This window comes from Eptesicus fuscus, chromosome 17 (genome assembly GCF_027574615.1).
Source record: "Eptesicus fuscus isolate TK198812 chromosome 17, DD_ASM_mEF_20220401, whole genome shotgun sequence".
NCBI classification, from domain to species: domain Eukaryota; kingdom Metazoa; phylum Chordata; class Mammalia; order Chiroptera; family Vespertilionidae; genus Eptesicus; species Eptesicus fuscus.
Genome location: NC_072489.1, coordinates 21,219,229 through 21,232,783, shown reverse-complemented (window position 1 = coordinate 21,232,783; position 13,555 = coordinate 21,219,229). Strand labels below are relative to the sequence as shown.

Here is a 13,555-nt window from a genome sequence, read left to right as displayed (position 1 = left end):
AGGAAACAATCAACACAACTAGAAGACAACCTATTCAATGGGAGGAGATATTCACCAATGACAAATCCGATAAGGAATTAATATCCAAGATACATAAGGAGATCATACAGCTTAACACAAACAAACCTGATTTAAAAATGGGCAGAAGACCTGAATAGACCTTTCACTAAATAGAACATACAGATAACCAATGGACATATGAAAAGATGCTCAACACCACTAATCATCAGGGAAATACAAATTAAAACCATGAGATATCACCTCACACCTGTCAGAATAACTATCATCAATAAATCAACAAACAACAAATGTTGGTGAGGACGTAGAGCAGGCGTCCTCAAACTACGGCCCGCAGGGCCACATGCGGGTGTTTTTGCCGTTTTGTTTTTTTACTTCGAAATAAGGTATGTGCAGTGTGCATAGGAATCTGTTCATAGTTTTTTTTAAACTATAGTCCGGCCCTCCAATGGTCTGAGGAACAGTGAACTGGCCCCCTGTTTAAAAAGTTTGAGGACCCCTGAGTAGAGAAAAGAAAATCCTCATGCCCTGTTGGCAGGACTGTAAATTGGTTCAGACGCTATGGAAAACAATGTAGAAGTTTCTAAAAAAATTGGAAATAGAACTACCTTATCTGAAGAAACTCAAAATACTAATTTGAAAAGATATATGCACCCTTATGTATATTGCAGCATTATTTACAATAGGCAAGATATGGAATCAACCTAAGTGTCTACTGATAGACGAATGGATAAAGAAGATGTGGTACATATATAAAATGGAATATTATTCAGCCATAAAATAAATGATATCTTGGCATTTGCAACAACGTGGATGGACCTAGAGGGTATTATGCTAAGTGAAATAAGTCATTCAGAAAAAGACAAATACCATATGATTTCACTTATATGTGGAATCTAAAAATCAAAATTAATAGAAACTCATCAATACAGAGAACAAATTCATAATTGTCAAATGGGAGAGGGGTTAGGGGAATGGGTGAAAAAGGTGAAGGGATTAGGAATTCCCAGTTATAAAAACAGTCATGGGATATAAAGTACAGCATAGGAAATATAGTCAACTACAGGCCCATTGCACAAAGAGATTCGTGCAATAGGCCTTCCTTCCCTTGGCTTCCAGCACCAGTTTTCCTCCAGCACCTGGGACCCAGGCCTTCACTCCAGCCGGAGTCTGCCATCTTCGTCTTCGCTGCTTCACTGCAGACTCCGGCCAGAGTCTGCCATCTTCACTGCAGACTCTGGAGTCTGCAGTCTTCGTCTTTGCTGTGGCCAGAGTGCCACTCCTGTAGATCCCTTCGCCCGCCCCCCCCCCCCTCCGCCCTCCCTCTCATAGCAGGCTCCTGTCCTGCCCGGCCACTCCACGCCTGGAGCAGCTGGGTGGCCACCATCTTTCTCCTAATTTGCATATTCCCTCATGATTGGCTAGTGGGCATAACGGAGTGATAGTTAATTTGCATGTTTCTCTTTTATTAGTGTAGATAATATTGTCATAACTATTTAGGGTGTCAGATGGGTACTGGGTTTATCCAGATGATCACTCATACATTATATAAATGTCTAATAACTGGGGTGTACACTTGAAACTAATATACTATTGTATGTGAACTATAATTGTAAAATAAAATTTTTAAGTAGAAATCATAGTCATAGAATTGTTAAGAGGATGGAATTAAAGGAGATAATCCATCACAGTGCTTGGCACATTATAAAAATTCAATAAATATAAACTATAATTTTTATTCCAAAAAATTGTTTTTTTATTTACCATTACTTCCTACTTCATTTAAATGAAATTACGTGTGTGAATTGCCTAGCACTGTGCCTAGCAGTTAGTGGCATTCAAATAAAGTAGAAGTGAAGGTGCTTGGGGTCTTTGTAAATACAGTCATCTCCTAATTGATAATAAAGGTGGAAATTTTTACCTCAAAGAAGCCTTTCATTCTGCCCTATCTCAACAAATTTACAATATAAAATATAAACAGGCCTAGCTGGTTTTCTCAGTGGTTAGAGCATCGGCCTGCAGACTGAAGGGTCTCAGGTTCGATTCCGGTCAAGGGCATGTACCTCAGTTGCGGGCTCGATCCTGGCCCCGTCAGGGCACTTGCAGGAGGTAACCAGTTGATGTGTCTCTCTCACATTGATGTTTCTCTCTCTCTGTGTCTCTCCCACTCCCTTCCACTCTCTCTAAAAATCAGTGGGAAAAAATATCCTCGGGTGAAGATTAATAACAACAACAATTAAATTAAATTAAATATAAACAAATATTGCATCTTGCATCACTGGCACTAGAAATTTCCTAGCACTTAATTATGCATACTTATTTCTTGGTTACAGCATTTATTAGTGTCTACATTCACATACGGGGGGAGGTGGTACGACTGTCAGAAATATTTAGGGACTTTGTTTAAAGGTATTCAATAAACCAATAACCAAGGAACAAGAAACTCTGCTCAATTATCTCACCTACAAATCCACCAGTAGACAGCTCCTGGTGATAAAACTACTCCCTTTCCTCAAAAGCTACTTAAACAACAAAACAAAGTGCCAAATTGCTTTTTGGAAGTAATAAAGCTATAAAAAGAAAGGCATATGAAAGTATAAAGGGGAGAGCCCTCTAGTTTGGGTTAAAATAAACATTAGGGAGTAAAATAAAGATGCAAAGAAAGGTTTAGCTTAACCTTTAGAGGAAAGGATTTTGACAAAAAGGTCAATCAGACAAAGCTGTCGTTTGTTTAATAGAACAGTGATATTACAGTCACCAGGCAAATGTATTTATGAACAGAAGAGTAGGGGTCCTTTTTAAAGCAGAAGATCAAGCAGAGATCGCAAGAGGTTCTTTACATCCTTCTCGTTTGGCTACTATTAATGAATTGACTTGATCAAACTAAAAAAGGCTTTAATAAAATAATCTTTCTACTAAACCTTTATGAATGGGTTTGTCTAGCAAAATAAAGCAAGCCACAAGATGGTGGCGCCCAGTCCCCTCAACCCCGCCGGGGCAGCAGGCACAAGGCACGGCCGGGCCCACTCCCACTTCCTTTCTAGTCACTGAGTTAAAATATATCCTCTACACATATTAAATCCATTTGTACATTTTCATAATAGATTACTACAGGTATCACACACTACCTGTCAACATGCACTGTTTATCTTGAATCAAGAGGGTCTGGCAAAGTAATATTCACTTACAAACTAGGATAAACTTCAAATGTCTTCTTAAGTATTAAATTCTCTCTTTTTCAAATTATTTATATTTATATATGTATTATCTATTTTGCCTCTATAATTATGTTATTATACATATGTATTCACAGAGGACATAATAATTTAAGTGGTCAAAAGCCTAGGATTTTCTCCTAGCCATTTCCTCCCGTATAAGCCATCTTCTGTGTTCAGTCTCCACTGGCTTTATTCTTTTGTCTTTGTTCGTTTGAAATATACATCTGTTTCACAGCCCAACTCAGCCAGCTTCTGGTGGGTGACATTAAGAAACGGCGGTGAGGCCAGAATGTGCTAAGATGGAGGCCAGATTCAGAGAACGGAATCAGAAGGGAGAGCAATGCCATCTTTTACTCACAGCTGACACGTGCTGCAGCAGGCACATGACATCAATCATGTCTGCCAGGATGAGGAGTCTGGTAACGGCAGCCAGCAAGGCCCGGGCGGCTTGAACCACAGCCTCCCTTTTGGGGAGGTAGCAGGGGTCATCTGCAAATCTCTCAGCTGATACTTTCAGAGCTTCGCCTGAAAAACACAGCCCCAAGTCAGTCATGCGTGAGGTTTCAGCTATGCCTGTTTCAGCATTTATCATCCCACCTGATTCCAAGTACATTCCATGTACATTCCAAGTACATTCCATAATATTAAAGTACTGTCCATTGACACTAGAATGCTGTCTCATTGAATAAACAATGCAGTTTCAAATTGACATTCGTGTTTGATAAATGCTCTGTCATTTAAGAAGCATGATACCATTTTCCTGCAAGAAAATTGTGCTCAGTTGACTAACGTCTAGTAAAATTGCTGTCAACTTCTGCATTTGCTGAATCTCATTTCTGTGAAAGCTCTCATTACTAAGACTTCAATTGGACACTATCTTGTGTATCAGAATAAGGAAAATCTACATTGAATTACTTTCCAATTCAATGGATGTTAGAGAGGAGCTAGACTTTTTAAGATAAGACAGCAACTCTGTAAAAGTTTAACACAGGCAGTTTTATCCTAAACTGTCAATCCTATCTAATAAGGAGGGAATATGCCAATTGACCATCACACCCTCACAAAGATGGCGGCACCCACAGCCAATAAGGAGGGAATATGCTAATTGACTGTCATGCCCTCAAAGATGGCGGCGTCCACAGCCACAAGATGGCGGCGCCCAGTCCCCTCAACCCCGCCGGGGCAGCAGGCACAAGGCACAGCCGGGCCCACCCCCAGGCAGGTCTGGCCACTCCGCGCGCCTGCCTCCAGAGTCCCCCAGTCCCCTCAGCCCTCCAGCCAGCCAGGGCCAGCCCAAGGCACAGGCGAGCCTCAGATATCAGCTTCCCAGGCTCAGGTAACCAGGGCCAGCCAAGGCTTGCGCTGCCGGAGTGGCAGCAGCAGAGGTGTGATGGGGGCGTCACCTCCCGCCCCTGACGGCTCCTGGACTGTGAGAGGGGGTAGGCCGGGCTGAGGGACCCCCCTCCAGTGCATGAATTTTCATGCACTGGGCCTCTAGTATAATAAATAAATCATACCCCAAACCTAGACACAAAAATAATATTTCATAGTACATAACTATTAAAGAAATCTGTCCAATATTATTACAGTTTTTCCCTTAAACTGCACTTTATTATAAAAGTAATGTGTACTCATTCTTTTTTGGGGGGCCAGGGGAGAGCTGATTGAATTGTCTTTATTAACAAACAGAGGCCCGATGCACAAAATTCATGCAAAGTAGACCTTCCTTCCCCCAGTTGCCGGCACCAGCTTCCTTCTGGCACCCGGAACCCAGGTTTTCCTCTAGCTGCTGGCAGGCACCCGAGACCCAGGCTTCCCTCACAGCCCGGGCTTCATCCGTAAGGTCGTCTGGAAGGACGTCTGGCCTAATTAGCATATTACACTTTTATTATTATAGATGGGATATCCAAGGCCATTACATTGAGGAGGGGTAGGGATAGGGGCAGGGAGGGAACAGGGCTACTTGCTGCTCACACTATATACAGATGCAAGCAAGTGGGTGTGGAGGGTGAGAGCTCCCTGCTCCCTCCCTCCACCAGGGAAGGGCAGAAGTTAGAAGAGATCAGGCTTGGAAAGGGGGAGATGTTTAGGGATAGAGGAATCATTAAAGTGCTTTCAGGAAATGAGGAAATGGTCCCTGCCCCTGGAGTTCATTCATTTTTAAAAGTTCACAATTCAGCCCTGGCCAGTGTGGCTCAGTTGGTTAAAGCATCATCCCATACGCCAAAAGGTGGTGGGTTTGATTTCAGGTCAGAGCACACACCCAGGTTGCAGGTTGGGGCACATGCAGGAGGCAACTGTTTCTCTCTCATATTGATGTTTCTCTCTCTCCCTTCCTCTCTCTGAAATCAATAAAATATACTTTTAATTTAAAAATCAATAACATAATTGCTTAAGAACTACCACATCCAGTGTTTTTTAAGTTTTTCAAGTTAAGCTTATTTGTGTTATAAAAGCAATATGTGCTCTTTGGTTTTAAATTATTCACCATACTGAAGAGTACAGAGTGAACATTTTTTCAGTCTCCATACGAATCCCCCAAAACACCCATTAAGTTCTTGTATATCTATCCAGAAATTTTTCCATATTTTGTGTGTGTGCATATGTGTGTATATATGTATATTTATATGTATATATTTATATTTGTTTTACATGTGTATATTCATTAATATATTAATATATTCATACACATTAATATATATGAATATATTTTAGAGAGATTTTATGTCACAAGAAAACAGATATTTGTTATAAATGGACCATATAGAAGATCCAGACATAGATCCTTTTCAAAAATGGTATCATACTATAAAAACTTTCAACAATTTTCTCATTTTCCTTATCAAATTATTTTCCTTTCACATTAAAATAGGGATGACCAGGAAGCCATACAGCACAGTAATTAGCAGTGTGGGCTCTGAAGCAATTCTGCTTCAGTGTCTGTCCTACCACCTTGGACCAGTCACTTACCAGTCACTCTGTAAATGGAGCTAATAATAAGAATACCTAGGAGAGGAACCAAGATGGCGGCAAAGTTAAACAACTGAACTGCTGCCTCGCACAACAATTTCAAAAATACAACTAAAAGACAAAACGTCTACCACCCAGAACCACGGAAAAGCTGACTGAGTGGCAGATTTACAACTAAGGAGAGAAAGGAGCACAAATGCTGAAAAGCTGAGATATGGAGGCGCGCGAATCGGGTTTGTGGCGGGCGACTGGGCGTGCGGCTTTTCTTCAACCCGCAGGGAGACAAGCTTTGATCACTCTGAAATCCAGTTTCTGGGGACACGCGGGGGACCCAGATGCCTACGGGGAGAAGCTGGACTCTCGGCCATCGGGTCAGAAAGTGAGAGTGACTTTTTTGCAGAGGTGCACCCAGCAATCAGTGTTTACTGTGCTGGAGTGCAGGACATAGGGACTTGGAAACGCAGAAAGGCAGAGAGGACTCACGGCAGCCATCGCCGTTGGCCACGCCCTAGCCTAGTGATGCCCTGAGACCCCGCCCCGCCCTGAGACCCTGCCCCAAGACCCCGCCCCGTACAATCTACAAACCCGCCCAGGCTCCACACAGAGGCTTTTGCATATAAATGGCCTGTTCTGTGGCAGCTTAACCAAATAAACTGCAGCTCCAGTCAGACTGCTCCGAAACCGCCCAAGCAAAGGAGGAGAAAACTAGTTCTTGCTGTAGCTCTTGCTGGGGGACACACAGTACACAAGGGTACACCAAGAGTGTCCACCTCAGGTAACTGGGAGGCTGACCCGTTGAACCAATAGGACACCTAGTACACAAAGCTACCCTACCAACACAGGGAAGCAGTGAAAATGAGGAGGCAAGGAAACAGATCCCAAACGAAAGAAATGGAGGAGAATAAACGAATGGACATAGAGTTCAAAACCACAGTTATAAGGTTTTTCAAGAATTTCATGGAAAAGGCCGATAAATTTAATGAGACCCTCGAGGATATGATAAAGGACCAACTAGAAATTAAACATATACTGACTGAAATAAAAAATATTATACAGAGACCCAACAGCAGACTAGAGGAACGCAAGAATCGAGTCAAAGATTTGGAATACAAAGAGGCAAAGGACACTCCTCCAGAGAAGCACGAAGAGAAGAGAATTCAGAAAGTTGAAGATAGTGTAAGAAGCCTCTGGGACAACTTCAAGCGTACTAACATCAGAATTATGGGGGTACCAGAAGAAGAGAGAGAGCAAGATACTGAAAACCTATTTGAAGAAATAATGAACGAAAACTTCCCCCACTTGATGAAAGAAATAGACTTACAAGTCCAGGAAGCACACAGAACCCCAAACAAAAGGAATCCAAAGAGGACCACACCAAGACACATCATAATTAAAATGCCAAGAGCAAAAGACAAAGAGAGAATATTAAAAGCAGCAAGAGAAAAACAGTTAGTTACCTACAAGGGAGCACCCATACGATTATCAGCTAATTTCTCAACAGAAACTATTCAGGCCAGACGTGAGTGGCAAGAAATATTCAAAGTGATGAATAGCAAGAACCTACAACCAAGACTACTCTACCCAGCAAAGTTATCATTCAGAACTGAAGGGCAGATAAAGAGCTTCACAGATAAGAAAAAGCTAAAGGAGTTCATCACCACCAAACCAGTACTATATGAAATACTGAAAGGTATTCTTTAAGAGGAGGAAGAAGAAGAAAGATAAAAATTATGAACAACAAATACATATCTATCAACAAGTGAATCTAAAAGTCAAGTGAATTAAAAATCTGAGGAACAGAATAAACTGGTGAACATAATAGAATCAGAGGCATAGAATGGGAATGGATTGATAATTCTCAGGCGGAAAGGGGTGTCTGTGTGGGGGGTACAGGAAGAGATTGGACAAAAATCATACACCTATGGATGAGGACAGAGGGGGGGAGGTAAGGACAGAGGGGGGATGGGAACCGGGTGGTGGGGAGATATGAGGGGGAAAAAGGAGAAACAATTGTAATCTGAACAATAAAGATTTATTAAAAAAAAAAAGAAAAGAAGAAGAAGAAGAATAACTACACTATAATGAGCTTAAGTAAAAGCAGTGCTTAGAACTTAGAGAAGACTGATGAGCTGGTATTATCATTCTTATTAATACTTGACTAAGGTCACATCTTATTGATATACTTATTTTACTGGGCCCCTATTGAACACACAATCATTTCCAACTTTTTTCTGCTTAAACAATGCTACAAAAAAACAACCACGAGCCCTAGCCAGTTTGGCTCAGTGGATAGAGTGTCAGCCTACAGACCAAAGGGTCCTGGGTTCGATTCTGGTCAAGGGCACGTACCTTGGTTGCAGGCTCCTCCCTGGTCAGGGCTCATGCAGGAGGCAACCAATTGATGTGTTTCTCTCATATTGATGTTTCTCTCTCCCAGTCTCCCTAAAAATCAATGGAAAAATATCCTTGGGTGAAGATTAACCAAAAAACAAACAAAAAAAAAGAACCACCATGACATATATCTTTGCATATATGATCAAATTTAGCTGTAGGATAAATTCATAAAAGTAGAATTGCTGAGTCAAGAGGCAAATGAATTTTAAGTCTCCAAAATACAGCCATCTCACCAACAACATACTAAAGGGCCTATTTTATCCACATTACTCCATGAATGTATTAGTTTTCACTTATTCATGAACGTTAGCATAAAGAAAATGGAATAAATTATTTTTATTAAATATAACAAAGAACAGTGTTCCTTATAATGGAGAAAGCCTGTGAAGAGGGTCTGAGACTATCTCAGCATGTTCATAATCACATTCAGCTCTCCTAAGCAACACCACATAAGGAACTCAGACTCCTAAATCAGATACTTCTGAGATGACATTCCACTCCACCACTTCTAGTTTTGAGACTTGGACATTAGTTACTTGTAGTGTCCCTACCTATAGGAAAAGGGTAAAATATTACTTGTATGTATTTCATAATACATATTTAGCACAATAGGTGGACATGGAAAGCACTCAAGTATTAGCTGTTATTGTCTCAGGAAATTTCTAGTAGAGATGACAAAATTTCAAGACCAGTAAATGGTGATTTTTATGTCTTTTTCTGAAAGCCAGAATTGCAGCTAGGAGACTGAAAAATTAAAGTGACCTCCACAATTTAGAGAGCAGATGATTTCCCACAAAAAGATTATCTTTTCTTGTCATGATTCTGAATTGGAAAGTTATGATAGCCTGTATAGAATCCTGTCTTTGACTTCATATATTAAAACTAAATATATATATCAAAAAAGAATTGTGTTCTTGACTAACAAGTTGAGATGTTGAACAACTGGCACAAGAGTCATACTCAGAGAAAGATTATGTAAACATTGAACAATAATTACAGTCTTTGTCTCCATTAGGTAATATGAACAGCCAAACACGTAGAGCTATTGGGAGAAACTGCCACTCTTGAAATAAAGATTCAGTACCTAAACTTCCTATTACTGGTCTCACTACCCTCCCCCAATTCTCCCAACCCTTTTTGGGTGATTACAGCTCATATCTGGTCCCAATATGAGCGTCACTTCTGGGAAGCCTTCGGTCCCCATTGCTAAGGCAGATCCTACAGTAGGATTCTTTGCTTCCTATCATAACCCTCATTATCACTTATTGTAATGATTTGTATCAAAGCCTGTTTTTCTTCTGAATTATAATGAGAGTAAAAGATGTATTGTCCTGGTCACCACAGTATGGTCTAAAATAGTGCCTACTTCCCTAACCGGTTTGGCTCAGTGGATAGAGCGTCGGCCTGTGGACTCAAGGGTCCCAGGTTCGATTCCAGTCAAGGGCATGTACCTTGGTTGCGAGCACATCCCCAGTAGGGGAGTGTGCAGGAGGCAGCTGATGGATGTTTCTCTCTCACTGATGTTTCTAACTCTCTATCCCTCTCCCTTTCTCTCTGTAAAAAAATCAATAAAAATATATTTTAAAATAGTGCCTACTCTGCTGCCTATATACAATATATTCAATGTGTAAATAAACATGTTGCTGAATAAATATGTGAATGAACATATCCAACTTCACTTTGACAAACATTTGTTTTTCCCTATAAACACAGCTCCATCATAGGCATCCAGGATATACAGATCAATATGAAGCAATTTTGCAGCCCAAGTTCACAAATGAGAATCAGCAAACACTGTGACACAGTCTAAGCTGGGCTTCCGTACAACGTGTAAGAGGCACAGAGAGGAACTTCCCACTGCCTGAGGTGTCCGGGGACACACAGAGGAACGTTCTAGGTAAGAGCAACATGTTCCAGCTATTGACAAAAATAGCTAGTTTATAGAATTTAGGTAGTTCACAGTCTAATCGACTTGTGTCAGGATAAAATGGTTACTTTCCTAATTAGGGGAAAAGGGTGCAACAAATTTTCTTTCAATCTACAATATTAGCATTCATGCTTTATAAATTCTATACATAGGGAGTCTTTTATTTTGAAATATCATTCCCATCTTTCTTATAATGCTATTACTTTGACATTTAATGAATAGGAAATTTCACTTTTAAAATATTTACAAATAAACTACACTTACCTTCAAGAAATCCCACTCTATATGTAAAAGCAATTTACTGAAGTCCTTGAAAATACCACAAGAACAAGTTTCAGAAAGTTTCCTTCTACTGGATTCATTCTGTCCCTTTCCTATCAAATATGCTCTTTTTAATCTTCAAAAAATTAGGTATGGCTCTGGCTGGTTTGGCTCAGTGGATAGAGTATCAGCCTGAGGACTGAAGGGTCCTGGGTTTGATTCAAGTCAATGATACATGCTCAGGTTGCGGGCTCAATCCCCAGTGGGGGGCATGCAGGAGGCAGCCAATCAATGATTCTCTTTCATCATTGATGTTTCTATCTCTCTCACCCTCTCTCTTCAATCAATTTTAAAAAGAAGAAAAAATCCTCACCTGAGGATATGTTAAAAAAAAAAAATCAGGTATGAAATGCCTTCTTGAATAAAGTACTAAGATATATATTCTACAAAGATTTATATAAGTACATCTTGTACATATGAGTAATACATGAAAACTTATGAATACATAAAAATTTTATATTTAAAAACTTTATATGATCATATGAATAAACTCTAGAAGTAAAAAAATAAATAAAAGGAAAATTTAGGGCCAAATAGACACATCACAAATTATTATCTATAATAATAAAAGCGTAATATGCTAATTAGACCAGACAGCCGAATGACCTTCTAGATGTCCTACCGGACGACCTTCCGGATGAAGCCAGGGCAGCAAGGGCCACGGCAAGCCACCGTGGCTGTGAGGGCCGAGGCCATTACATGCATTTCATGCATCAGGCCTCTAGTTTGCTTTATAAAAGATATCTACATGGCTCTTTTAAAGAGAAAGTCCCTTTGCTGCATTTAAAAGTATAGCTCCACTTTCTAAAAGTGATTATATTGTTTATAAGTAAGCTTGAAAATCAAAGAAAACACTGTAGAATCAAAACAGCCAGTGAAGGGGGAATAACCAAAGTGAAAAGGAATAAGAACTAAAAATCAAATTTTCTTCAACTTTTATAATTAACATTATATTTATGGTTTCAATTAATGCCTCTGGCCACCCTTCAGTGTGTGTTTTAACCCTTTGCACTTGCTTGCTTTTTTCTCGATTCCTTTATTCTAATGCTAACCGTGTTGAGTCAGACTCAACATCCGAGTGCAAAAGGTTAATACACCATACACATGCAACATGCCCCAGTGCATATTAACTGATTCAATATATAATAACATGCTCTGGTATAATGGGGTTCCCAGGCTAAGACTCGGCACTAGGGGTTTGATTTTGTTTGTTTTTCATTTGGGAAACAGCTATTTTGAATTTGAAAGTTCCTAAAAGGTAGGAGCTTGAATTGAACTTTGGAGCCCATCGGTTATTTTTTGCAATGCAGAGGGGAGGATGATGTCAACTAGGTCCTACATGGAAGGAAGGAAAGAAAAAAAGGAAGGAAGGAGGGAGGAAGGGAGGGAGGAAGAGAGAAGGACCCTTCTTTACTAGTAAATGTTTGAGACTATTTTCATGGAACAAACATATTTTTATGGTAAAGGAAAACCTTCTCATGGTAGAGGGAAAAGCTAGCAGCTGCTATGTAGACTAGGTTTGCGAGCTATAAGGACATCAGCGGGACCTATGGACGCAGGATGTAGCTGCATATGGTTGTCATTGTAAACTATTCGTTGTGTTTTATTCCCCTCGCATTATCTTCAAACTCACAATAAAGGCTTATTAAAAGTTACAATTTGTTTCCTTCCAAGGCAGATTAATAAAGGACAGATGTTTTCCTATGGATAAAATATCTTTTTCTTACATGGTTGTGAAGGCACTGGGCATCATGCAATAAAGAGCAGTAATCCCAAGGAGAAACCAAGATGGTGGCATAGGTAAACACCTGAACTTACTGCCTCGCACAACCACTTCAAAACTACAACTAAAAGACAAAACGGACATCATCCAGAACCACAGGAAGGATGGCTGAGTGGAAATTCTACAACTAGAAGGGAAGAGAAAAGCACACTGAGACTCAGAGGAGCTGCGAAAGTAAAGTGCAGAGGTACGGAGGCGTGCGCGCAGAAAGGTATGGCAACTGAGGACGCGATTGTCTTTTTCAATCAGGAGGGAGACACAAGCTCCAGACTGCTCTGAACTCCAGTTCTTGGCGAGACTCTAGGGACCCAGACTCATACAGGGAGAAACTGGACTGTCTGGCATCAGGCCGGAACACGAAGGCATCTTTTTCTCAGAGGTGCTTTCAGCGATTACCGCGGGACACTGAGACCTGGGGGCCTCTTAGGGCAGGGCTAAAGGTCAGTCATTGCTGTTTGCTCTGCCCTGTCATCCAGATTACAACTCCTCAGATCCATAAGGGACACACTCAGGGGGCAGACACAGTGAACACCAAAGCCCCACTGAAGCAAGTCCTGCCCCATAGGGTGTCTCCAGCACAGAAGTTCTCCCATCGTAGACACAACTGATCCTCACAGCCAATTGGCCTGGAGGTCAATTCCTCCCAGTGATACCAACAACAATCAAGGCTTAACTACAACAAGACTGTGCACACAGCCCACAAAGGGGTGCACCAAGAGAGTCCACCTCGGGTAATTGGGGAGGCTGAACCACTGGGCTCTATAGGACACCTAGCACACAAAGCCACTATATTAACTCAGGGAAGCAGCCAAAATTTGGAGACAAAGAAACAGGTCAAAAATGACAGAAATGGAGGAAAGCAAACGACTGGATATAGAGTTCAAAACCACGGTTATAAGGTTTTTCAAGAATTTTTTAGAAACC

At 40.8% G+C, this 13,555-nt stretch overlaps 1 protein-coding gene across 1 annotated transcript in view; it reads right to left on the bottom strand.

Annotated features, from left to right (window-relative positions):
- Positions 1–13,555, bottom strand: part of CTNNA3 (catenin alpha 3) — a 1,343,669-nt gene that overhangs the window by 1,265,895 nt on the left and 64,219 nt on the right. Inside the window, exon 4 of the mRNA XM_054728624.1 lies at positions 3,595–3,761. Within this exon, the coding sequence (XP_054584599.1) occupies positions 3,595–3,761 (167 nt within the window). The remainder of the gene's footprint in view (positions 1–3,594; positions 3,762–13,555) is intronic.